Source organism: Pseudopipra pipra, chromosome 20 (assembly GCF_036250125.1).
Source record: "Pseudopipra pipra isolate bDixPip1 chromosome 20, bDixPip1.hap1, whole genome shotgun sequence".
NCBI classification, from domain to species: domain Eukaryota; kingdom Metazoa; phylum Chordata; class Aves; order Passeriformes; family Pipridae; genus Pseudopipra; species Pseudopipra pipra.
The window spans coordinates 5,807,564-5,833,217 of NC_087568.1; the positions used below are offsets into that span (position 1 = coordinate 5,807,564).

Genomic DNA, 25,654 nt, shown 5'->3' on the forward strand with positions numbered 1-25,654 from the left:
CTCCAATGTCTCTGAGCTGTCATGGCACTATTGAGAACTCACAATTTTATGTTCTTGTGACCCCATCTCAAGACTCGGTGACACAGAAGAGTAGGTTACACCCTTAACATCCTGATTGGAGAGAGTTTAAAGTACAATTTTTGTGATTGCTGAGGTTTTGGGTTTGTTTTTTCTTTTCCTCAGCATCTGCTTTTGCCTGGAGAGGTTTTACATTTTGAGCCAACACCAGCAGAGAATCTGAGATCCCCCCCTGGAAAAGCTGCTAAATCTTGTAGGTCAGAACACAGAAAAAGAATTAATGAAAGGCAGGAGGAAGGAAAAAAAAGAGGTTTGAGTTGCAACTTGTGCTGCCTTCATGTTTGCATGGAAATCCCTTCTGCAGGACAGGGAGGGATCAGAGGGAGCTTGGGCTGCCAGGCAGGCTCAGTCACAGCTGTGCTCCTGTCACCCATGGAGACCCTTTGGTGCCTGAATTTGAAGGGTTTCCTTGTCCACAGCCTTGATTTTGTATGGGCATCATCACCCAGGTAGGGGCTGAACAGCATCTGAAAAGGGCAGAGAGAAGGTGCCTGATCCACCCCAGTGCCCTTGTCATGAGGCTGAGGAAAGGGAGTTAAACTCTTCTGCCTTGTACTGATACTGCAGGACTGGAGGAAAGGGAGAGCAGCAGAGGCTTTAGGGAGACGCAGAGAAGTGTCCTGATCTTTGCAGCTGCAGGATAAAGGATGAGAAATGTAATATGGTTAAGGACATTTTGCAACAACTTCCCCAGCAGTGGCTGCTCAGCTGTGGCACAGAGAACAGCAACTGCCTCCACAGCACTGGTGTTCTTGCTGCCAGCAGGGACAGACTGATGGATAAGACACAGGTTTTACATCAAAAATAAACATTTCAACAATATTTTTGTGTCTGGAAATCTTTAGAGAAGTTCACATTAGGATTGCTTCTAACCTGATTTGACCCTTTGGAAGTAAAATGTCATTGCTGGTGTTCAAATTAACACTTCTGCTAAACACCTCAGGGCTTCAGTGAGCAAATCTTGATACCAGAGCTGTCAGATTTTGTCAAACAAATAAAGACAGTGATATCTTCCCTGAGTTCAGGTGTCCAGCATGTGCATAAACTTACACATGCTGAGTTGCCTTACACTGTACTCAGAGGGATCCCAGACCAGTCCGTGTGTTTGCCTCTGGCTTCTGATCCACTTCACAGTCTAGTTCAAAGACTTTCATGAAGCTTCTGCCTTGGCACTACAGGGAAACATTCAGCTTGAAAACGGAACTTGCCTTGGAGTGGTGGCAAACAGAATTACAGGCAGGAGATACAGGGTCAGCTGATCCCACGGGGCCACACAGAGGCCACACAGAGGATTATCCCGACAGCAAATGTTCTGCTGCTTTATCCAACCCACTCTGAAGGAAACCAAGCAATGTGGCTTCTGCCACTTCCCTTTCCGAGGGCCTTTGTCACCAGATAATCTGCAAGGAGGAAACATTTGGCTGTGCAGCCTCATTTCCAAACACTTTCACATTAACTCATCCTTGGGGGGGGAGATACCAAGGAATTACGGTCACACTGCCAGAGAGGCCAAACTGCTGCAGGTCTTTTTGAGGTCCAGGGCTGTAAACACAACTCCCAACATCCTGGGACGCTGGTCGGGACGCTTGGATTTGCGCCTTTCTCAAAGCATCTCTTTTCCCCTCTGCTTCCAGCTGCCCTGATGTCCCTGTAAATCCATCCTGGAACTTCATCTGAGGAAAGGATCTCCTGAATCAAAAGCTTCCTCCTGCTCTTCCCCTTCCCATAACTTCCCTCAGGATGGCATCTGACAGCCCCGAGTCGCTGATGACCCTGTGCACCGACTTCTGCCTTCGCAACTTGGAGGGGACCCTCTGCTACCTCCTGGACAACGAAACGCTCCGGCTCCACCCTGACATCTTCCTGCCCAGCGAGATCTGTGACAAACTTGTCAACGAGTACGTTTTAGGCCTGGCTTTGGGAAGCTTTGCCTGGTTTGAGGAGCTGGGAGCTCAGGCAAAGGGGTGTATAGTTCTCCAAAAAGAATGAAAGGGGAAGAAATCATAGGGCTGTTTTTCCAATTGATCTTCATCTTGGCAGTAAAGGTTTGCATTAAGTTCAGAAGGAAGTGTTCCCAGAGTTATTGTAGTGCTATATATCACTCTAATTTCTGCGGATATCACCCTTTCCAAGTTAGTCAGATAGAGCTGAACAAAGTCCTGTTAAAAGGGAAATCAGAAGGGTAAACCCAGAGTGAAACAGTCACTGCTTCACAGTCAGTAAGCAACAAAGGAGCCTTCCCATTTCCCACTACTGAAGCTTTACAGCTCCCTCTCCAAGCAGAGAAATAAAGAGTGCAAAGTGGTAACAGATGTTAAATTTTAAAGTTGCTGCTCCCATAGATTTACAAAGCAACCTGTTTCCAGGGATTTACATAATTTGGCTGTCACAGTCTCTCTTGGCTGAACTTGTGCCCACAAAGTCTGGCAGAGAACTCTGGCCAGCTAATTTTCTGAAAAAATTAGAAAAAAAATCAAATTACTAAGTTTAAACAGCTAGGGAAAAAATTCCTGGAGGCTGTGCTTGCCAGAATCCAGTTTGCTCACAAACACACACAGTCTTGCCCAAAATATCCCTAAGGATTAGCTCAGTGCCAGGAGAGGTAGTGGGTCAGCCCCTCTACCCCAGAGGCTGACCTGGGTGATCAGGAGGGGGTTGGTGTCACATTCCCATGTCACCAGTGCAGGTGCCAGAACTGTAGCTGAGCCTCTGCCATGCTGTGCTAATGCCATTGCCCCCCACAGGTATGTGGAGCTGGTGAAGACAGACAGCATCTTCGAACCCCATGAAAGCTTCTTCACCCTCTTCTCAGACCCACGGAGCACCAGGCTGGCTCGGATCCACCTGCGGGAACAGATTGTGCAGGACCAGGACCTGGAGGCCATCAGGAAGCAGGTGCTGTTGCATTGACAGCTGTCATGTCACAGCATTGCTGCATGGGCACCAGCTAGAATCCCAGACATGCAGATCCCCAAGGCTCCATCCTTCACTTTGGGAATAACATCGGCTTCTCCCTTCTCAGCTCCCAAAGCCACTGTAGGGAATGGGATGGGGACACTGGTGATATGTGGTCTCAGGCTGTCCCAGCGGGAGGTGTGGATCAAACAGGGTGGGCACTTTACCTGTGAAATATATCCTAACCTTGATTTCTCTTTTCCCAGGATCTTGTTGAGCTCTACCTGACTAACTGTGAGAAGCTGACGGCCAAGAGCCTGCAAACCTTGGTGAGCTTCAGCCACACACTGATCTCCCTGAGCCTCTTTGGCTGCTGCAATATCTTCTACGAGGAGGAGAACCCCGGGGGGTGTGAGGATGACTGTCTGGTGAACCCCACCCGCCAGGTCTTGGTCAAGGACTTTACCTTTGAAGGCTTCAACCGCCTGCGCTTCCTGAACCTGGGCCGCCTGATTGAGGGGGTGAACGTGGAGACCCTGCTGCGGCCTCTGGCCTCCCTGGCAGCTCTGGATCTCTCTGGGATCCAGCTGAATGATGTGGGATTCCTCACCCAGTGGAAGGACAGTCTGGTTTCCTTAGTGCTTTACAACATGGACCTTTCAGAGGAACACATCCAAGTGATCGCACAGCTTCGCAAGCTCAGGTCAGATCTGTTCTTCCTTGCCTATCCTTTGCCCGCTGATAGGAAAAGGTCTTTTAGGAATTATCTACTTGCCTGCTAACAGAGAAGCACCTCTGGGTGCCTCTAACCTTATAACCTGCTGGGTTCAGGTTATAAACCTTCCTGTGAACAGGCTCACTCATTGACTCACTGCACATATCTGACATGTCTAAAGCCAGCCTGAATTTTACTTGTAAAAAGATATACTTAGCAGAAACTTCCTCTTAGAAAAGCAAAAAATAACACCTTCACATCTCCCAAAAAACCCCAGACACCCAAAAAAACCCCCCACAAACCGAACACCAAACCAAAACCATCACCACCCCCAACCAGACAAACAAAATAGAAGAGGTGAATACCCCAGAGATGGCAAAAGAAAATTACTACATATGGTTACATAAAGTAACACAGTGATACACTGTGAAACTCAGTCCTCCAAACCATTCATCAAACTGGGATTTACAAAGTTTAAGCCTAGCTCTGTAATAAAACTAGGCAAAGCTCTGAGCTCAGGCTGTCTTCTGGCTGTACTCCATGGAAGCCCACTGTGCATGGATGGGGCAACCAAGGGAACAAGCAGTGTCAACAAATGGGTGCTCCTGACCTAAAAGTGTTGACAGTGAAACAATTTCCTGAACCAGAGCTGAGACAATTGCTATTCAAACCTCACAGTGGTATTGGGAAAGGAATCCAGGACTTCCCAAACCAGAGAGAAAGGCCTTACTATTCACAGGAAGGATGCTTTGCAATGGCTTTAGCATCATCACAGTTGAACTCAGGCACATTAACATACACTCTGGAGTCTCAGGGAACATCCTGGATAACATTTTCTAAATCTAAGTACTTTTAAGTCCCAGTGACTTGCAATGAAACCTGGTCTGCAACAGATGGAAGACACTTTTGTGAGTGGGATGCTGGCTCCTGTTTCAGGAAGTTTAGAAAAGTCTCTCTCAAGGATCTTAGCCCCTGCCCTGTAAGGGACCCCACCTGCACACCATGTGGGTCAGTTTGTCCCACCACTCCCATAGCAGCAGGATTTTCCCAAAGCTTAAGCATTTAAACACCTGAAAGAAATCAGGACAGAGTACTAGCCCGAGGTGGAAAAATTAGAAGATTGGGGAAGCAGACAAAATCTTGTGTAACTTAATTTGTGGGATGAGGCAAGATACGTTTCTGGGGATGCAAAGATCCTCTGATGCATTTTAATCTCCAGGCAGAAATGCTCAGGTGGCTGCTGCGATGGAGCTTGGGAAAGGCAGTTCCTGAGCCTGGAGCCATTTGCTTTGTGATGTGTGGCCAGACGATTCACTGTGCTCTGCTCCAGGTAGACCTCTGCCAGATAATCTGTGTGCTTAGGTTACACACAGGGCCAGCTGCTGCTGCCAGAGCCTACAGAATCACATTCCTGTACCTTGGGAAGGAAATAATAATAAATAATAATCACACTTGGTACTCCTTTTCCTCTGGTAGAGAGGCAGAAGCCCCAGCTAACGCTCTCCAGGCTCTGAGATGCTCTCTGTCACCTGCAGGCACTTGGATATCTCCCGAGACCATCTGTCCAGTTATTACAAGTTTAAGCTGACCCGGCGGGTTCTGAACCTGTTTGTGGAGAACCTGGTGAACCTCAGCTCGCTCGACATCTCAGGGCACACCATGCTGGAGAACTGCACCATCCCCAGCATGGAGGAGAAGATGGGCCAGACAAGGTACAGGAACAGCAGTTACTGAGGTTTGCTTGGATGGATAGATCATGGAAAGATGAGTTAAGAACAGTTCCCTCTTTTGAGTTCCCAAATTCTGTAGGTCTAATACTAAGAAGCAGGATACAACTCTTCCCAGTTTCCCCTGACAGTAAAGACTGGTGTGAGAATCAACTGCTATTGCTGTATGCAATACATGTAAGGACTTGTAAGAGTAATAAAGAAATCATCCCATCTGCCTGCCATACAGCTCTGAAGGATTTCAGTTCTTTTCCACACACATTCTCCCAGGGATCTCCTGCAGGATTATTTCTGAAAGGACTCCAAAGCTCTGTACATACTTCCTACACAGAACATTCTTACCCTCACTAAAATTCAGGCTCTTTTGAGACAGAACATTTATACACTGAGTCAGGGAGGGCTGAATGTTTTAGGAACTTGGAATCTAAAGGCCTGTTTTCAGATTTGACCTGGATATTGGGGAGATCAATCCTTGCAAATCCTGGTAGGGGCACAGCTAGAGGTTTGGTTTTCCAGCTCAGCCAAGAACTCTGCCCTCCTATGAAGCACTTACTGAACAGAAGCAAACAAGTGGGACAGTACTGGCTCCTTTTTATCAGAGCTGGTGAAAATGCACTGGCTCTTGGTCAATAAGGAACATGGCAGCAAAAGCAGTGTTCCTGCCTGCTCACAGAAGCAGATCTAGTCTATCAGATGATGCACAGCCCAGACTGCAAATACTTTGGATCAGCGAAATCCACAGCCCTTTAAAAGGAAATGTTCACTCCAACCAGTGAATTTCCAGGACAAATTCTACCTGGGAAAGCTGCATTCTGTCTGCATGAATTCTTCTTACTGCTGGTTCTATTCCACACATTCACCCTTCACTCAGGATCACCTGGGATGAACGTTTAGGGTTATGTTTAGGAGCTCCTGTAAAGTGAAGTGTAGCCATTATCACTCTGGTTATGAGGCAGTGCAGAGTGAATGGAGGGCTGACACCTGAAGAAACACGGTACCGACATGAGCGATCTCTTATTTTTTCCCCTCAGCATTGAGCCAGCAAAGAGCAGCATTGCTCCCTTCCGGGGTCTGAAACGGCCACTCCAGTTCCTGGGCCTTTTTGAAACGTCTCTCTGCCGCCTGACACATATTCCAGCCTACAAGGTAACAAGGCTGCAGGAATGCAGGCAGTGGGAGCTTGGTATTAGTTGAAAGAACATGAAAATTATTGGCTGCCAGCAGAGCGGAGTTCTTTGGGTCTCAGTTGTGACAATTGAGCTCTGACCTTTCAATACCTAGTTGATAATGCAGGAAATCTGCCTCCTCCTCCATAATTTCTTCCCTGACTGTTTTTGTTCCCCTGTACCAGGTGAGTGGAGACAAGAATGAAGAGCAAGTCCTGAATGCCATCGAGGCTTACACGGAGCACCGGCCGGAGATCACCTCCCGCGCCATCAACCTCCTGTTCGACATCGCCCGCATCGAGCGCTGCAGCCAGCTGCTGAGAGCCCTCCAGGTGAGCCTTTGCCTCTCCCTCACAAGGGTAATTTTGTGGTCCCAGTCTTTTTTTCACCCTGGGAAACCGTTCTGGAGAAAGTTCCAGTAGTGCAGTGGACCTGGTTTACCTTCGTTTCATAAGCACATTCCCTCAATGCCTGGGCCACGCATTCCTTGAGGGCGTCTAACAGTCACTCCAAGACTCCACAGCAAGTCAGTGGCACTGAAGCTCCATGTTCTTTCTCCTCAGCTGGTGATCACAGCCCTCAAGTGCCACAAGGATGACAAAAACATCCAGGTGACGGGCAGCGCGGCGCTGTTCTACCTGACCAACTCCGAGTACCGCATGGAGCAGAGCGTGAAGCTGCGGCGCCAGGTCATCCAGGTGGTGCTGAACGGCATGGAGTCCTACCAGGAGGTCACAGTAAGAGCAGACCAGGCTCCTTCAGCGCCCTCCTTCCCTTATCCTATTTCTTTAGCCTGGTGTCAGCATCTGGGTCTCCTCAGCCTCCAGGCACTGAGTCAAGGCAGAGAAGCGATTGCCCAGATCTGCTCCTTTCCTTCACTCAGTGATGGGGATTACATGCAGGGTGTTCCTTATCCATGTGATATTCTCCAGAAAAAGGGGGAGAAAGTAATGATAGCAAGGCTCCTTTTTTTCCATGGATAGCAGTCAAAGATGGTGTCAAAGGCATTGGGGATATCGAGTCAATGGAAAGAAACATCCCAAATCTCTGTACTGGAAGCCAGCTGAGCTTGCACACAGAGAGGAACTGGCTTGGAAAGCAAGTGGGTAATTGGGCCCTGGGTAATTGTGTGGCCCTGTGAAACTGAACTGACAGAGAGAAAGAAAGGGGTACTGACAGAGCATGGCTAAAGCACAGCACTAAATAGAAGGGTAATTGAAATTTTAGTAGTTGTAGTGAGGCAAGAAGATGGTTTCAATACCAAGCAGAAAGGAAACATGAAGTGATGGGGCCGGTGGTTTTGTAGCCACCTGGCCCAGTGTTTGCTTCCTTTTGGCCCAGGTACAGCGGAACTGCTGCCTGACACTGTGTAACTTCAGCATTCCTGAGGAGCTGGAGTTCCAGTACCGCCGGGTCAACGAGCTGCTGCTGAACATCCTCAACCAGAGCCGGCAGGACGAGTCCATCCAGCGCATCGCTGTGCACCTCTGCAACGCTCTGGTCTGCCAGGTGGACAACGACCACAAAGAAGCTGTGGGCAAGATGGGGTTTGTCATGGTTGGTATGGTCCCAGGGTGTCTACTTACCCTTAACCCAGGCCAGCACAGTTCCCTTGCAGCCGTTCACCCAATGCATCCAGCTGTGATCCAACCTCACAGTATCACAGGAGGGAACCACTGTCCCAGCAGTGCTAACCCTTCCTGGAGCCCCTTTGCTTGCTTACCAGCCATGATCCCAGAGACTGCCTGGGAGGGCAGGGAAGCACTGTAACCTTATACAGGTTATACCTCCCCACCACATCATGTTATTTCCACAGCTGGTACCACCTTGTGGCTCGCTCCTTCTCTTCCTCCCCAAGTTTGCATCAGCTTCCCAGCTCATGTCAACCCACATCCCTCACCTTTTCCAAGAGCTGCAGAGGCCAGTGCTCTGGTGCAGTTATGCCACATCCCAGACTTTGTCATACAGATCAAAACTGACTCAACCACAAACTCAGCAGTTCAGGGACTGGCATAGTTCATCTCTGTAAATACCTGCAACTTTGAACATAACCCAGTCCTATTGGTTTAAAGAAAGAGATACCAAGTAGGTTCTCTACAAAGGATCAAAATTGAATATGCCCGAAAATTGGCCACTGCAGTACCACAGCAGCTAAGTTTTAGCTCCATGATTTCTAAACTGTTTCTCACTCTTCCCCTTCCTTTGCCCACAGACAATGCTAAAGTTGATTCAGAAGAAGTTGGCTGATAAAACGGTGAGTGTTTCCCCAAAAAAACATATACATAGAGTATTTTCTCTTCAGTCCCACTTAGGCCTGGAGATCAGCCCAAAGTGCCAGCTCAGCTTCTCTGACAAACACAAGACATCTCAGCTGATGCTGCAGAATTTCTTGTCTCAGGCTGAGGGCAGGGGAATGTGACAGGGAGACAAAAATATTAAACAAAAAAACCCACTTGCTGACAAATTGAAAGTGAATAACAAGGTTTTCTTACCTCTGGAGCCATTTGGGGTGATGCCAGAGGAAACAAGTGGTTGGTCTGCGTCAGGCTCCCACATTAGCAAAGCTCTGATTCTGTCCCTTCTTTGACTCTCTAGTGTGATCAGGTGATGGAGTTCTCCTGGAGTGCCCTATGGAACATCACTGATGAGACCCCAGATAACTGTGAGATGTTCCTTAACTACAGCGGCATGAAACTGTTCTTGGAGTGCTTGAAAGTAAGTGGGATTGTCTCTGGGGAGAGATTGTCTCCACGAGCAGTGGAGATGTGGGTGCCTGGGCAGGATCCCTGGCTCTGCTCCTCTCCAAGGAGTACTTCCTGCATTGCACAAATGGAAAAGTAAAAGCTTGTCTATGTTCTTCTCACATCCTTCTACCCAGCCAGTAGAACAGAGGAAGTCAACACATCTTCCTCTTTCCCCAGCTTTGCTCAGTTCCCCTGAGCAGAGCAGCAGTGAACAGTGAACAGAGGGCCCTGGTCTCAACTCTCTCACTTCACATGTACCTTTAGCACTCCAGATCCCATTTGGCTCCTGCTAAGGAGCCATTCCTGACTTCCCAAAAGTGCTCAGCCTTTCTAGATGTGCTGTACAGCCTTTCCCCAGGGTTGCTTGTTCTTGGCATCACTGTGGCCCTACCTGTATGTAATCCTGTCCTTTGCTCATCCAGGAATTCCCAGAGAAACAGGAGCTGCACCGCAACATGCTGGGCCTCCTGGGCAATGTGGCAGAAGTGAAGGAGCTCCGCCCACAGCTCATGACCTCCCAGTTCATCAGTGTGTTCAGGTGAGTGCCTGGCTCATCAGCTGGGCCTGGAGCTCTGCTCCTCCATCACCTGGAGACTCCTAAACCTTTGCTGCTTCAGCACCTCTAAGTGATCTCGTCTCCCTTGGTAGCAACCTGCTGGAGAGCAAAGCCGACGGGATTGAGGTGTCCTATAATGCCTGTGGAGTGCTCTCCCATATCATGTTTGATGGTCCAGAGGCTTGGGGGATCTGTGAGCCCCACCGAGAGGAAGTTGTGAAGAGGATGTGGGCAGCCATCCAGAGCTGGGATATCAACTCCAGGAGAAATATCAATTACAGGTGAGGAATAGGAAAAGTTTGGCCCACTCACCCAGGAGCCAGGATTGTCACAGGAAGCCAACACCAACAGAGGGAATGGAAGAGATATAGCCCAGCATGGAGGCTCTGTTCAAAGTGAGAGAGGAACATCCTCAGGGATATTCTTTAGTGAGGGTTTTACATCTTCCTTTGAAATATGTTACACAAGCTGCTGAAATTAGACACCTTACCTGGCAATTCCTATGGGAGAAGTTTGGGAGCCCAACAGAATTTCTCCTGCATGTTTCTGATGAAATTGAGTAGCTCAGGAAACCCATGATCTGTCTGGGACTGCCTAAGCATCATGCTCTGAGACTGCTGTCCTTTGCAGCTCCTTAAGTGTTTGCTTCCCAAAGTCATGTGCTGTAGCTTTCACTCTCAGGGGCATATTTAGACACAGTTCCCAGAAATCCCTTCATGCGTTTATACAACTGCTGGGACCGTCCAAAACCCTTCCTGTAAGAGGGTATCAGGTACTCAGTATTCCCTTAGTGCTTGGCAGGGATCCAGAACTGGCATTCCAGTGCCTGTTCCACAGTATAGACATGTCATTGTTGTCAGAAGAAACACAGCAACCCTTGCACGTGTGCAGCCAGCTTTGCCTGGGTATAGCTTGGCTTTATCCCCTCTACAGATCGATCAGTGCTGGGTTTTAGCTGTCGTGAGCAAATGACTGATGGAGGATGGAAATCAGATTTTGGGCTCAGTCACCCTCCTAGCAGCTATTTATCTGGGCAGTGTTTGTGCTGAAGTGGTGGGGCCTGTAATCCTGCCAGCACTGCCCTGGGACACAGCCTTGGTGCCAGAATCTTTGGCATGGCAGTGCATTTACTGCTGTGACATCTGTGAGCAGAGTTTGTATTGCTGTGAGTGGTGAAGGTTCTGAAAGAAGTTACTCTCGGATTTTTAACAACTTCTGTAATATTTCTGTGCAGGTCATTTGAACCAATCCTCCGACTTCTTCCACAAGGAATCTCCCCAGTCAGCCAGCACTGGGCCACCTGGGCACTCTATAACCTGGTCTCTGTCTACCGTAAGTTCCCTTTCTGAAATCACATCCCTTGCACTGTAGAACTTGAGGGGGTGGCTCTGAGGCTGTCAGCAGAAAAAGTCTTCCCAGTTAAGCTATGTAGGGGGAGAAAACCTTTTTTGAATGATGCAGGAATGTCCAGGCAGCATAGCCAAACAAAAACAATGAGACTTGGTGTGTAGGAAATTCCTTCACTGTTTTGATCCTTCTCCTTGCCCTCCTGCCACCCTTTGTACCCCTCTTGTGAGGGCTCACAAGGGCCTGTTTCATTCTTTTCTCTGCAGCTGACAAGTACTGCCCGCTGCTGATCAAAGAAGGTGGGATCCCTCTCCTGAAGGACATGATCAAAATGGCCTCAGCACGGCAAGAGACCAAGGAAATGGCCCGGTAGGACACCAGAGCACTGTCACAAACATCCAGTTTAGCTTTACTTTAGTTTTTATTCTTCCCCATCAAGTGAGGCTGCCAAAGCAAGGCCTGCATCGATGTGTGCAAGGGGTATGAAGTGAACACAGGAAAAATAGGTGAAAACAGACTGGAGGTGTTTGTAGGTGGGCAATGCACACAGATCATTGCCAGGCAAATTGGTTACAGAATTGGCTTGTTGGTCAAGGGAGCCACGTGACTAATTGCAGCTCTTAGGCCAATAGTCTCCAGTCATCACTGTCTCCAGAGTCATATTGGTCTGTCATTAAAACTACTGACTGCACAGTTAAAATGAGAGCATTTTTCAAAAGGCAGAGAGAGTCCATCACCTTTGTGAGCTTCCCCAGTTACGTGACCTTCTTTTGGAGTCTGTTCAGGGTTTTAAAAGCCAGCTGCAGTCTCTGGTCATTGGCAGAGCAAGAGCTGTAATTTCATACCTGCAGGATGGATATAAAAGAGGTAGAGATGGGCTGGGAACACATACCTGGTGGGTGGGCAGCAGGTATTCCCACAGCTGAAGGGTCACTATGCACTGGAGGGGACTGGAGCCTGCAGAAGACAGTCACAGTTACACACAGTGTGTGTTTATGGCACAGGTGACAGCACAGTGAATGACAGACATTTGTGTGCACGTGTTTCCTGCTGTGATTCAAAGGTATCTGAGGATTTGGATATGGGGGTGGTGAATGAACAGTCACAAATGGATCTGGATGTGCACTACTGTGACTTGACATTCCAGACTGGGAGCTCTAAGCTGCTGTTGTGGAGTTTACTGGTTTTGACACAAAGAGGATAAAGTTACATAGAGATCAACTGTGGGACAGTTCTTACCTTACTGTCTCACAACTGGGTGCAATAAGCTTTACACTAAACCCTTTCTCCTTGTCCTTGTTTTATCCATAGGAAAGTTATAGAGCACTGCAGTAACTTTAAGGAGGAGAACATGGACACTTCCAGATAGAGGCACTCACCCAATGCCTCTTGCCAGCACTGTATCCAGCTTCTCTCTAACTCACTGTACATAGGGAGGACTCTTTCTTACCAACTCGCCCGTTGGAAGGAAACTTTGTGTGTGTGTGAGACCCTCAGTAGATGAAGGTGAACAGAGGAGGGGGGAGGGACTTTTTGCACAACAAAATGCTTTCCTTAGTGGACTTTTTTTGTTATGAAGTTTCAGGTTGAAGTTCCGTGTGTATGATTTCTGTATAAAAAGAAAACAAAAAACAAAGACAACTACATTATGTATCTTTTAACCTTTTTGTTTTAGACCACACCGAGAGCCTCAAATGACCATGAGCTTGAAGACCTAGTTGTGTGATCACTAGTGTGACATGTTTATTTCCCACTTTTTAGAGAATTCCCTTTTGCTGTACTGCATGAGGTCCTGTAATGTCTGCAAGAACACCAGTCCTGAATCAGCACTGGCTGCTCAGTGGGGCTGTGGGCAGGGATGAGTTATTTATTTAGTCAGAGAGGTTGGGGGACACAATACCAGAGAGACAGACCAAAAGAACTGACCTTTTAGCGATATTTATACATGGAGAAAATAGGGAAGAAAGATCTTTTAAGCTAATTCACTCCCTTAAGGGTTTTTTATAGAAGACTCACATTAATGGAAGCACTGCTAACTGTATATGGGTCATCCAGAAGTAAGACATTCCCAGTAAAGTCAAGAGGTCTGTTTTGTCCCCATTGGCAGTACAGTAGGATCTGCCAGCCCGCCCACCCTCTTAAGGTCAGGGATGACCAGTAAAACCAGTTACATATTCTTGGCTACACAGAGCTTTTCTCTCAAAGGGAGCCTGTGCAAGAAGGCACCAGGTTTGTTCATAAAGGGCTACACATCTTCATTCCAGACCTTCACCACCTTTTAGTTTTGTTTCTTTTGTGGGGAAGGGCTACAAAGCCAGAGTATTTCTGTCTGTATAATAAACTCTCCCAGGCCCTGATCCAGAGCAGTTGTACCCCTCATGCAAGTCCCAGGAATGGCCTGAAGCTGCTCTGCTCTTCCTCAGTCTGCATCAGCACAAGCTGTGCTCAGTGGCACAGTAATTCCCCCTTACAGGTCTCTGACTGCAGCACAACTGCTGGAATTGGAGGTGCTGAAGTCCTCTCCTGAGAGTGGGGAGTCTCCATGCACCCTTTGGAGGGCAGTCCCACGAAATAGCCCCTCTTGTTCCACTTTCTTCTGGGAAGCAGAAGGCCCTACTCCTGTCTGACTCCAGCAGCACTTCCCAGTGCAGCCCCACTCCCATCAGCAGCTTTACTGCAGTTTGTGATGCAGGTGAGAGGAGAGTCCCACCCAGCTGGTCTTCACCTGTAACACTCCAGACCTGTAAGGGCTCCAGAAGCTGAAGTTTCTCCCAGCCAGACACTCTAAGCACAGTGAGCAGCTCATGCTTAGAGCCCACTGCTCACCACAGCTCTTTGACAAGTCACAAATCTTCCCTTAGAAGGGACTTGGAAAAGATTTTATGCCTGGTAGCAGGAGAGGAGCCCACAGCCACGTGAGGTGGGACATTTCAGGCCTCTCAGCACAGTAACTTGCTGCTCTCTGCCCTTGGACACGTTGCTCTCAGATTTGACTCGCTGCTATGAGGTTCTGCTAATGCTCAGAGTTCATGTTGTCCTTGTGAGCACGTTAGAGACAGATCCTTGATCCACAAACTGACACTTTAACTGACAGAACACAGCTGCCTGGACAGGTTTACTTTTTCTGCCAATATGGTGTTATTCAATGTCTTTTTTTTTTTTTCTTTTTAACCATATGTCATTTGTTTTGGTATTGTGAGATCTGTACTTTTTTCTTTTAAGTATTTTTCAAACTTATATATATTTTTGTGTCACTTTCGAATTGTTTTCTTAAGATTTGCAAAACTTGACAAATTATACTTTTTTGCAGTCTTTTAAAATGTATTTTTCTCTCTCTTATTCCTGTTCCCCAAGAATTTGTGTCTCTAAAGCTTTGAGATGGGGAAGCTTATTTCAAGATCTGTTTTCTGTGTAACATTTGCTGATCTTCCTTCTAGATGCAAAACTAAGAGAGGCTGCAAATACTGCCAGGCAGCCTTGGTGTGTTAGGGGAGTCAGGTTTTGCTCTTTAATTCCATTTAGTGCTGCTGTCCTGAAGTTGTTTCACTTGACAGTGCTGCCCACCAGGTTTGCTTCCTTCCCAATGCCCATGTAGTGAAAGCTCCTGCCACTAAAATCTCAAATCACCTGACAAAAAGCACTGAGGATTCTGACTGTTGGCAAGGAGGGAGTGGAGCAGAAGGGGACATGTCACAGGGGGAGAGGTATCAGAAACCCTTGTCCCCAGAATGCAGCTGCCACCCTGGGGAGACAGTGGCACTCCCATCTCAGCTGGAGCAGAGCTCAGCCTTGCATTGCAATCCGTGCAGTCAGGCTTTTCTCTGAGATTTTGGCACAACTACATCAAGGCTAATGAACAACCAGTGACTTGGTTCCATCTGCCTCAAGACCCCAAAGGTTTGGGTTTTTCAAACCAGTGCCCCCCCAAGTTCAGCTGTTACTGGGGTCTCACCTGCTGCATCCCAAACTAACAAGCTCCAAGCTGCACCAAAGCTTTGTTTCCTACTGTAAACCTCTGTCCTCACTGCTCACAGCCCCTCAGCAAGCTGTACCTGAACCAGGATAAAAAGATTTCAAATTCCCAGCAACAAGGAGATTAATGGAGTCAGGCCAGGCTGCCAGAAAAGCTCAGTCTGAGCTGAAATCTGTCACTCATCCCAGGGGAAGGGGGAACTACAACTGGGCAATTACAGCAAGCTACACATCAGACTTTGAGTCAGGCCACAGCAAGGTAAATTCCTGAGACAGCACGTTAAAAGAAGTACCATCCCTGTTAGTCACATGAGCTTTGCCTACAAGCTTCCATGTCTTCAAGCCAAGAATTTGTGAGCTGAAAAATAACATTTCCCCTTCAGTAAGAAGCAAAAGAGAGAAAGGTATCCTCTGAACACCTGAGCACAACCCAAGAATTCTGTAATTGGAAGTCTGAAATGAGTTTGTACCACAGTTTCCCTAACTGAAACAAGAGGTATGACCTGAAAGCAGTTTTTGGAGACAGAGTTAATTGCTGCCATAGATCCAGAGCTGAGGACAGAACAGGAGAGCTGCCTGCAGATATCATATCAGTGTTCTGCAAGGAGGGGAGGGCAAAGTGGCTGATTTTTTTATGACGGTCTAATGTAAAAGGGGAAGTCAGATACCCTGAAATGCTTGCCTGTTCCAGGGAAGCCTCAGACCTTCCAGCCTTGCTGGATCAAAGGAATGAACCAGGAGACTTTAACTCCACACAGAATCATAGAGCCAATCACCAACCCTGCTCAGAAAACCAGAACAGGGTTGTCACCAGAACTGTCAAGTGAAAATCCAGCTGGAGAGAAGTTCATCATGAGTAAACACGTGGCAGAGGTGCTCCTTGTGCTCAGTAGCTGTTGGCCTACCCAGACTCTTCATGATTTCACTACTACATTTCCTTTAATATTGCAAAGCCTGGCAAGCAGAGCACGAACACAACTCAGTAGCTCCCTGCAGAGACTGTGCCAACAAAGGATCCCTCTGCCTGGACTGTGTAGTTTCCTCCCTGGCTGGAGGCTGCCCTGTCCTTCAGTGGCCCTTGGCTCAGCAGGCAGTGCTGGGCAACTTCCAAATTGCTGGGCAACTTCCCACAAGTGCTTCCATTTTACAAGATCTGTGGGAGGAATTGCTTATAAGGACTGGCATCTCCTTGTATGATGCCTAACACCCAGCAGCACCAGACTTTCTCATCTAGACCAAGCCAGGCAAGTTTAGCACTGATATTTGTGGCAATCAGAGCACTGCAGATAATCCATCTGCACCATGGCTGCTGTTTCCCTGCACCTTCCTACTGAAATGTTTCTCTTCAGCACTGAATCCTACCCAGCTTGTCACCTTGGCTGGGCTGCTGCTGCTGTCACTCTGGTCTCTGTAAAGGATGAGTGGGAAGAAAAGTCATGGAGCTGTGAGCTGAGTTCCTCTCATCACCTGAAGAAGGCAATTAATTACAAGTAGGACAAGAGCTCCAGGGGCACTGCAGTCAGGCACTATCCATACAAAAAACATTTCCTTGAGACTGTTCAGGGAGGAGCCTGCCACAGCTCAGGTGTCAGAGGGCAGCTTGTGCTAGAAAAAGAGAATTAAAAGTAGGGAAACAGCTGGTCTCCACGACAACCATGTGCATGAAGCACAGAGGGCAATAGTCATCAGGTATGGATGAAAAGGAACATGGGGGCTGGAGAAGACAGCACTTAAATAAGGGTTGAGGGAGATTTCCTGCTGAACTGAAACACTTCTGCTTTAGCAGACTTTGGTTTGATTTCATATACTTGTCACTGATTCTCTCTGTAACTCTTTTCTTGTTTTTAAAGAAGTTTTTAAGCTAACCAAATATGTATTTCCTTGTTTTGCTGAAAGAAAATACCCTCTGTTATAATGAGTGTCTGCTTTTACTCTGTCCATGGACCTGCCTGATGTGGGGGCCTGGTTCAAATGTTTGTACGTGGTGAAACCCAGCAAAAAAATCAAAATGCACAACTGCTGCTTCCTTACAATTCTGAATGAATTAACTTTTCTGTTGTATCCATTGGATACCCTCTGTGTATTAAACCTAGTGCTCAACAGTGTCTTCTTCCTTTGGTCTGTGGATGTGGTTTATTTAGGTACATTACTGGGCCATTTGCTGTCAAATATTTCATTACAAATGAAAGGAACTGCCATGTGTTGATGGTGCAGTTCAGTGGCTTTGCCTTTCATCACTCCAAGGGATACAATACTGTTTGTCAACAGAAAAGAGATGTGGAGGAAGAGAGTATTGTTAGGAGATTGTGTGAGAGGAGAATAAAAAAATCAGGACAATATTTGAGTGTACAGATTGCTCTGAACTCCGTAACAGATCTGCAGCTCACACTCCACAGCCCAGGCTTTGTAAGTGGGCAGAAGCTGAGCACTTAAGAAAAGCCTCTGGCTTAAGCCAGTCAATCTGCTTTAAGGCCAGCATGACTTTCTGCTTAAGACTCTGGTCCTGCAAGGGCTCAGCTGCTGGTTAATTCAGTGGTCATTGTGGAGTCTCTAAAGGATCAGACTCGGGGTGAACGGAGTGGGAGGAGGAATCATATGAAACTGAACTGCCTCTGAAAATGTGCCCTGTTGTAAGAGGACAGAGAGATACCTTAGGTTTCCAGCAGCATGGAATTCCTAGCTGGAATGCCATAAGAACCTAGAATCTCCACTCAGAAACTCACTATTAGAGATTTTCTGGAACTGAGCCTAATTTCAACCACTCACTGAGGCTGAAGCCCTTGAGACAGAGATGAGCTCTGATCTCTGCAAGACAGGTTTCACAGCTGAAGGAGAAGATAAAAAGAGTAACATGCACCAAATTATTTTAATCACAAAGAGAGTGAGAATACACTCCTTAGGACAGATTATTCTAGAACATCAAAATGTTTCTACTTTCAAGTGGATAATGTTGTTACTACTCAGATTGCCATTATTAAGCTTTAAAATTTACACCTCTCTGCAAGGAAGGAAAGACACTACCCACCTTTTTTTCAAGCACCAGTACAGTCTGTGAGGTGTCTGAGGGAGGATAGCTGTAAGTTTTGCATTTACCTAGAATAAAAAAAAAATTAAAGCAAAAGGGTTTGAATGATTATTGAAAATTTTGTCTACAATTTTTATTAACATTTCAACCCAGCTATCTCAGGTAAACCATTTAAGTGACCCACACAGCCAGGTGCTTTCCTGGAATCAGCAGGTGGCCACTGACTTAAAGAGACCAAAATAATGAATTTGTGGGCAAACGATATCAAGGAATCAGCTACTTTTAATGTGCTGGAGGGTAAATTTAGAAAGAATAGGATTTTTCTTTTCAAATTTTCACTGAGAAGGAAGGTAACAAAAGCAGCAAGGTTTATTTGTGTTAAAACTGAAAATAGTGTAAAGAGAAAACACTGATTTTGGAACTATTACAGGCCTGTGATGAGATTCATCTCCCCTAAACTGACAGACACTCCAAGTGTAAATACGTATATCTAAGCTATAGTCACCTTAGCTTTTTTATTGTTAGCAAGAGTCACCTGGGGTGCAATTCAACTGTTTTTAGATGCCTGTTTCAGCTGAGAAGGGCCGTTCTCTAAACACACCTGCTTCGCTCTGCGGGCCATTCAATGCCCTCGCTCAGCCAGGAGCCTCTTCAGTGCAGACATCCCCGGCCAGATCACATCCCTCCTCAAGTTATGTCGGGCATTCTCCAGGCTCCGTTTTGTTCATGGGGCCCTGTAACGGCATCCAGCCAGGCACGGCCTCTGTGCCTCTTCCCGGGGGATGGAAATGAACACATGGAATAACCACATTGGCAAGACTGGAGGTAATGCAGTGCGGCACCTCAGGCACCACCTCGAGCAGCCTTCGAACGGCACCCACTGCCTGACCCACCTCTGCCAGACCCTTCCGTGGCTCCCAGACCCTTCCATCACTCCGCACACCCAGCAGTGTCCGCCCCGGTGGATCGGAGGTGCCGAGCACTGTGCCCAGTCCTGCGCTCCCCACACCCGCTGGCACAGCCCGGCAGAGTCATTGAGAGCCCGGGCTCGGGGCGGGAAGGGGCTCAGGGAAAACACCAAATCCGAGTCGGAAGGGACCTCTGGAGATCATCCAGTCCAACACCTTCCTCGGGGAAAGACCCCGGGGCGCTGGGCACAACACGGGCGGTGTGTGGGGGAGAAGGCTCGCGGGCTGCAGCGGGAAAAATCGGGAGTGGTGGGGAGGAAAGAGAGCCCGGTTCTACAGGGCAGCGGAGCCCGCGAGGAGGAGAGAAGTGAGCCCCGTGCCCCGCGGAGCCCCCGCCCGCCGGGCCGGCACAGGCCGCCCTGGCCCCGCCTCGGGGCGCTGCCCGTGTCCCCTCCGGCCCCGCCCGTGTCCCCTCCGGCCCCGCCCGGTCCCTTCCGGGCCGGCGGCGCCCCGGGGCCGCCGCGGTGCCTCCATGGGGCCCGGCGGGCGCTGGGTGCGGGCGGCACACACGGCCCTCAGCGCGGCCCTGACGCTCGGGCTCCTCCTGCACCGCACGGGTGAGGCGGGGCCGGGCCGGGGCCGCTCCGCCCCGGGGGCACCGGGGGACGGGGATCGGTGCGGGGCTGTGCGGGCCCTGCCCCCCGGCACGGCCCGGGGGTGCCCCCAGGGCAGGGGAGGGTGTGGGGAGCCCCTTCTCAGCCTCTCCCCGCTCACCCCGCCCCGTTTCTCCCCGTAGGTGCGGGATCCCTTTGCTAAGGCCAGAGGGAAACATCCCGGACGCTTCACAAGGAGCCGCCGCTCTCTCTCTTTTTTGGGTACCTTTCAGATCTGCGCGAGCAAGAGGAGCGCGGGGAGCTGCTGCAGCCGCTCATCTTCGTCCTGCTGGTTCTGTGCTCCGTCCTGCTGTACTTCAAAGTGTCTCTCATGGATCCGGGTTTTGTTAAGCCTGAAGAGGAAGCAAAGGTAAATCCCTTCATAAATGAACAGTGGTGAGACTATGAAGTCCATAGGCTTCTCTTCTTTTTCCGCTCTGCAAGATAAGAACAGCGTGAAATAGTTTCTGTTGTGCTGGCACGAAGGAAACACGCACAGCCCATCGGAGATGAGACCACACTGCCTCACATTCGTATTCTGTAACAACAGCAAAAGGGTTCAGACTTTAAATGTGCCTTTCACACCACACTGACCTTGTAAGTGACTGTGCCATTTGAGCCCAAGTCCTCTCTTCCAGCAGAGGCTGCAGTGCCCTATAGAATGTGTACATGACCTATTTTATTCTAACTGCTGCTCAAGTGGTACGAGTGCACAAAAACCTAAATTGAAGGGCAGGCTTGGCAGACAGTGCTCTCTGCAGCCCTGTTTATTGAACTGTTTATGGATTTGTTGCTCTCTCAGAGGACATGCACACAAACAAGTTACAGTGAGATAAACGGAGATGCAAAGTTCCAGTAACTGATAGTCTGCCTGAGGTTCACTGCCTGCCAGACTGTGCAGGACAAAAGCATGATCAGTCTTGGTCCTCCATCATTAATGTGAGTGTGGCTGTGGATGAATAAGTAGCACTGCTTATACTGAAAAGACATCATTATTGTGTTTGGAAATGAAATCTTGTTTTTGTCCCAAAGTGTGTCTTGTCCAGAGTTATTTCTGCCTCTACGCAAACATTCTTTGTGTGGTTACAGGAGCCCCTTCTCTCTCGCTGTACCACAACTGCAGCGTCTCTAGGAATTCCAAGGAATTATTTTAACTTTCCTAATGATAGAGATAACCAGCACTGTGTAACTGCTAAGTAAAAAGATGCAGTAAGACAGCTCAGTCATGCCAAGACAGCACCACACAAACCTTCCTCTGTCTCTTTTTTGCAGGCAGGGGAGGCTGAAGGACAGGGCCTGGTGATCCCCCAGGCTACGGGTGACGTGAAGCTGCGGCGCTGTGGTTACTGCCTGGTGAAGGTGGGCACCCAGAACATGCTGGAACAGGATGGGATGAGTGATCTCAAAGTTCAGCTGCTGTTGTTGGTGTTTTTCTGCTCCATCAGTGCTGCTCAGAGGAGGCTAGATTGTGTAGCTACACATGTAGTAGTGATGGACACTGGCACAAAGGCCAGTTTTCCAAGGCTGGAAGTCCCTGCTGGCTTGTAGAAACAAGGATCTTCTTTTGCCATGGAAAAATTGTATTCTGCATTCTTACTGCCATGTCAAACAGTGTCAAGAAGGTTATTTTGAACATACCTTGACAGTCAGAAGGGCAGTTGAAGGCCCTGTGTGAACTGATCATCACTGAGAGCTTGTTTGGAGGCCTTAAAACAACAGAACATTGGCCTGGATGGTAAAAGACAGCATGAAGGAGAAATTAGAGCAATTTAATTAGCTCTTAAAACAGTTTGCCTAAAGCCTAGAGAGGCCTGTTTTCAGAGTGATCCTTATCGGTTTAATAAAATTAAGCATTATCCCAGCTTCCATAAATTCCTAAAGAATATCTACCAGGATAAGTGAGCTTATTTCAGGAGGAAAAGCTGGCAAAGCATTTTTATGCTTCAGGGCACAAATCTTAGGAATTGCTACTTTTCTCAATCAGGTCTTTCGTCTTTCATCTTTTCTGTTCCTGGTATTTGAGCTGCTTTCCTGTGCAAATGTCTTGTACTGACAGAAGCAGACACTTCCCTCCTCTGTGCATCCCTTAAAAACATCCCATCCCTGCCCACTCTATTCAACAGCAGTGGTCCTAGTTTCTCACCTCAATAGTCTGCCCATGCTTTCCTGAATGGACTCATTGGCTCTGTCTCCCTCCGTGGCACACTGGACTTCCTATAAATATGTAGATAATAAAGATGTGTAGATAGAAATAATGTGGGAGAGTCACTTAGTTTGAATCTCACCCATCTGGGTCTGTAGCAGGGGAATCACAACCCCTTTGAGCTGTTCTTAGCAATGCTGATGTGCTGTTGTCTCACCCTGGAGTGCTTTAGGGACAGGACTGCTGTGGAGGAAGAGTTTTGCGTGATGTTCTGTTCTACCAAGCAGGGAGAGGGACAGCACTACTGCAGTGACTACTGCCAGCAGGGTTTTTTTCTTTTTCTGATTGATTGTCTCTGTTTTGCAGCAGCCCATGAGAGCCAGGCACTGCCAGCTGTGCCAGCACTGCGTGCGGCGCTACGACCACCACTGCCCCTGGATTGAGAACTGTGTGGGAGAAAGGAACCACCCCCTCTTCATTGCCTACCTGGCTGTGCAGCTGGTGGTTCTGCTGTGGGGAGGCCACGTTGCTTGGTAAGGGCAGGAGGTGGCGTTTGGACCTCTGAGATGGCCGAAAGTTGTGGTGCTCCTCGAGGCCCACGGAAGGGCTGGTGTAGAACATTGGATTGGCTTTGGATCTTCACTGTCTTTTGCATCCTGAAGCCCCCTAATCTTGAGCAGAATCTGATAATTTAGGTTCCATTGTTCATTTTGCTTCAGTTACTGATCTTTGTTTACAAATCCAAGTGCTGGAAACTCCATCAGGGTTCCAGCTGTTCAGGAGAGGAGTTAACTCAAGGCGATTGTCTCTCAGCTGTCAGGGGAACCAGCATTTCTGAACTTCTTAGATTCCAATCCCTACAGGTGCAGTCTCTCAGGACTTTACAGTATATTAACTCTGTGTAGTAAAGGATTATCAGCAGCTCACTAGTTATGAATCAAACTTAAATGTGCCATCAGGTTTATGGAACTTATTCTGCTCCTTTAACTGCAGATTTATTTCTCTTTGAATTGAAAGGTCAGGCCTCTACTTTCAACAGTCCTGGGAATGGCTGAAGTACAACATTTTCCTCCTGCTCTCCTTCCTCCTGATAGTCATATTCACCACTGTGGTCCTGCTGCTGCTTGTTTCCCACCTGTACCTCATCTCGTGCAACACCACGACCTGGGAGTTCATGTCCCACCACCGCATCTCCTACCTGCGCCACTCCGAGCTGGACAATCCCTTTGACCAGGGGATCATCCTCAACCTCTGGAGATTCTTCTGCTCACGCCACCTCACTGCATGGGAGCAAATCTATTTTCACAGGAACAGTGAGCCTGTCTAGTCCCAGGAGTACCAACACACCTGCAGGTTGCTGGGCAGAGCTTTGCTCGTGCAATTGCTGCTGCTTCCTTGCACTGAACTTTAACACATCACGGACTGTGCAACCTGCTCCATGACCTGCTCGTCCTGCAAAGTACATTTCAGGAATAGCCAGGGTTATTTTTTATATACAAATAACACTGTTAAAGATGAGACACTGGTTCTGGGAAGGCCAAGGCCAGCAGAGCTGATTTCTGGTCTGAGCAAAGGTATCTCTCTAAATTTGCTTCCTTTTCTTAACTGCATCCACATCTCCTGAAGAATTCTCTTCCCTGAGGTCTCCCTTTCCTTTTGCTGCTAGGAAAAAGCAGCAATACAGACAAAACCAGCCAGGTTCAATATAATTTTTGTGGCCTTTCTTCAGCCTAGTTCTGACTGTGAGAACTGCAGTGCCTTTTGTCAGTAGTACTGGGCATGAAACAGAAATACTTGAGTAAATATTTAGACAGTCAAAGGCAAATTTCATTTCATCCACATGCCTCAAGTTAATGCCTTCCACAAAGCTTTGAGGCTTAACACTGTTAATGTGCATGAGAAACAGCTGTAAGACACCCAATTCAGCTTATGAGATAATTAGCCTGTAGTTTGTGATGCCCTGAGCAGCTTCCTCACAGCTTTTTAAGTTGATGCTGCTGTTACCAATTCACAGGCTATTTTGAACTAAGTCAGCAAAGAATAATACCATCCACTTTTCTCTGGACAGAAAAGTTATGCTTGGCTACTGAGTTATTGGTAAAACTACTACTACCTCAACATACTAGTGAGATTTTAATAAAAGAATACAATTTCAGTGCAAGAGGAAAGCTGCCAGGTCCTGGTGGATGAGACGAGGAGTGCTGACAGCTTCCAGGACAGCAGCAAGTGTACTTGTTTTCCATTGAAATAAAAGGTCATACTTCAATTTTCCATGGGATATTAAAAAGAAGTTTGGGATGGCCAACTTCAGCTTTAAAAACAGAGAAGGCTGTGGTGTCAATTTTAGTCCTGACCCTTTTCTGTTAAAAAAAACCAACAACCCAACACCAAAAAACACCACAACAAAATGTTAGTTAAAATTATTTTGTGCCTTAATTGCCTTGGCTCAGGAACTGACACCAGCTCAGGAACACATCTGGCAAGCCAGGAGGATGCACTCAGGGTTTAAAGTTAATGAACACTCATGAAAGAACAGTGTAGTCACTAACACAGCATGACAGTCCAAAAGCAGTTCAAAAGATTCCTTTTTTGACCAAGTCCAGAGTTTGTGATCAGTTCCCAGCCTGCTTTGTTCAGGGTAGAAGCTCTTATGAGGGATATAAAAACACTAAGGGTTGGTTTTGTGACACTGTAATAGCATCCAGAATGGATTCTGTAGTTTGTTGGTGTCACTGTGGTGCCTGCTGAAGTCTGGATCACCTTTTCTGGTTCTTAAAGTATCAGTCAAGTAGAAATTTGTCAGCAGGTACTACAGCTCAAAGCACAGTTTTGCTCTCTTTGGTAATTACTTTTAAAAAGCACTGGGATGATAATTTTCCTTTTTTTTTTACTCTAAATTATAAAATAAAATATTAAATACGCGTTTTTTAATTCTTTATGCCTCTCTCTTTGAACCCAAGTTCTAGGTTTCACCTGTGCTAACAATCCACTGTGCTACTTCCCACTTCACAGTGGCCTTGACCTTAAGAAAAGCCACAAAACACACCACAGGGGCCAACAGCCAACTGTTACCACTCAAACAGCAGCAGGGAAAACGGGTATCCTGCTCCAAAGGGGCCAGTGTCCTGCCAGTCTGAGCAGGAGGTTGAAAGGACCTTTGTAGGAGGGAATTTTCAGCAGCACTTATACTTGGCTCTGAAAATAGGAAATCCAGGTTCAGTGTGTTTTGCACAAACACAGCTCTTACTGTGTTGAATTCTGAAGCATTTGGACCAGTCCTGGTTTAACAAGGCCAATTCTCTAGATCCTTATCTCCAGATCAGCTCAGCTGCCTTAGTCCCCCTCCTGTCATCTGGTAAAGAAAAACTGAAAGAGCAATGACTCTGTCCTTGTTTGCATCAGTGTGATGCTTCAACCTTCCCTTTTTGCCCAGCAAGGTAACATTATGGATTTAAGAGATGAAAATGTATCTTATCAAGTATAATTACAAGGTATTTTACCAGGCAAATGAAATCATCTTTGACTTGGTGTTTTTCCAGTATTAACAGTCATTACTTAGCTGTCCCCAAAAAAGATGCAGGATATACCCACTGATAAACTGTGTGGAGAGACAACCTGACTGCAGTCATTGGTATGTGCCAGCTGATGACACCATGCAATATGTACACAGACAACCTGAGTGAGGAGGAAGAAAAAAAAAAATTACTATTGACATTTACAGAGCA

General features: G+C 47.6%; 2 protein-coding genes and 1 long non-coding RNA gene across 5 annotated transcripts; 2 read left to right on the plus strand and 1 right to left on the minus strand.

Moving 5' to 3' along the window:
* Nucleotides 1-1,818: 1,818 nt before the first annotated feature.
* ZER1 (zyg-11 related cell cycle regulator) lies at nt 1,819-17,313 on the plus strand. Of its 2 annotated transcripts, XM_064676950.1 has the most exons (16): nt 1,819-1,976; nt 2,823-2,973; nt 3,240-3,676; nt 5,224-5,400; nt 6,447-6,561; nt 6,767-6,913; nt 7,145-7,318; nt 7,923-8,138; nt 8,794-8,835; nt 9,177-9,296; nt 9,748-9,863; nt 9,974-10,162; nt 11,116-11,213; nt 11,495-11,597; nt 12,540-12,628; nt 14,796-17,313. In XM_064676950.1, exons 1-15 carry the CDS (start codon nt 1,819-1,821, stop codon nt 12,595-12,597), a joined length of 2,301 nt encoding a protein of 766 aa, XP_064533020.1. In that variant the 3' UTR covers nt 12,598-12,628; nt 14,796-17,313. The 2 variants fall into 2 exon arrangements, with proteins under 2 accessions (XP_064533020.1, XP_064533019.1); XM_064676949.1 differs by having other exon boundaries at nt 12,540-17,313.
* LOC135425070 (uncharacterized) lies at nt 1,976-20,099 on the minus strand. Its single transcript, XR_010435460.1, has 5 exons — nt 20,013-20,099; nt 18,827-18,996; nt 18,226-18,293; nt 2,715-12,837; nt 1,976-2,530 (listed from the first exon to the last, which is right to left on the minus strand). It is a non-coding gene; the product is annotated as an uncharacterized LOC135425070 (long non-coding RNA).
* ZDHHC12 (zinc finger DHHC-type palmitoyltransferase 12) lies at nt 19,596-24,306 on the plus strand. Of its 2 annotated transcripts, none has more exons than XM_064676952.1 (5): nt 19,596-19,750; nt 20,020-20,156; nt 21,059-21,145; nt 22,299-22,462; nt 22,947-24,306. In XM_064676952.1, the coding sequence occupies exons 1-5, from the start codon at nt 19,666-19,668 to the stop codon at nt 23,254-23,256; spliced, it is 783 nt and encodes a 260-aa protein (XP_064533022.1). In that variant the 5' UTR covers nt 19,596-19,665; the 3' UTR covers nt 23,257-24,306. The 2 variants fall into 2 exon arrangements, with proteins under 2 accessions (XP_064533022.1, XP_064533021.1); XM_064676951.1 differs by having other exon boundaries at nt 19,597-19,750; nt 22,296-22,462.
* The last annotated feature ends 1,348 nt before the right edge of the window (nt 24,307-25,654 follow it).

Coding starts and splice junctions, on each gene's coding strand:
- ZER1 (XM_064676949.1), top strand. CDS start 1,819: ATGGCATCTGACAGCCCCGAGTCGCTGATGACCCTGTGCACCGACTTC. Junction 7,319..7,922: donor AGTCCTACCAGGAGGTCACA/GTAAGAGCAGAC, acceptor CTTTTGGCCCAG/GTACAGCGGAACTGCTGCCT. Junction 8,836..9,176: donor AGAAGTTGGCTGATAAAACG/GTGAGTGTTTCC, acceptor TTGACTCTCTAG/TGTGATCAGGTGATGGAGTT.
- ZDHHC12 (XM_064676951.1), top strand. CDS start 19,666: ATGGGGCCCGGCGGGCGCTGGGTGCGGGCGGCACACACGGCCCTCAGC. Junction 20,157..21,058: donor AGCCTGAAGAGGAAGCAAAG/GTAAATCCCTTC, acceptor TCTTTTTTGCAG/GCAGGGGAGGCTGAAGGACA. Junction 22,463..22,946: donor TGGGGAGGCCACGTTGCTTG/GTAAGGGCAGGA, acceptor TTGAATTGAAAG/GTCAGGCCTCTACTTTCAAC.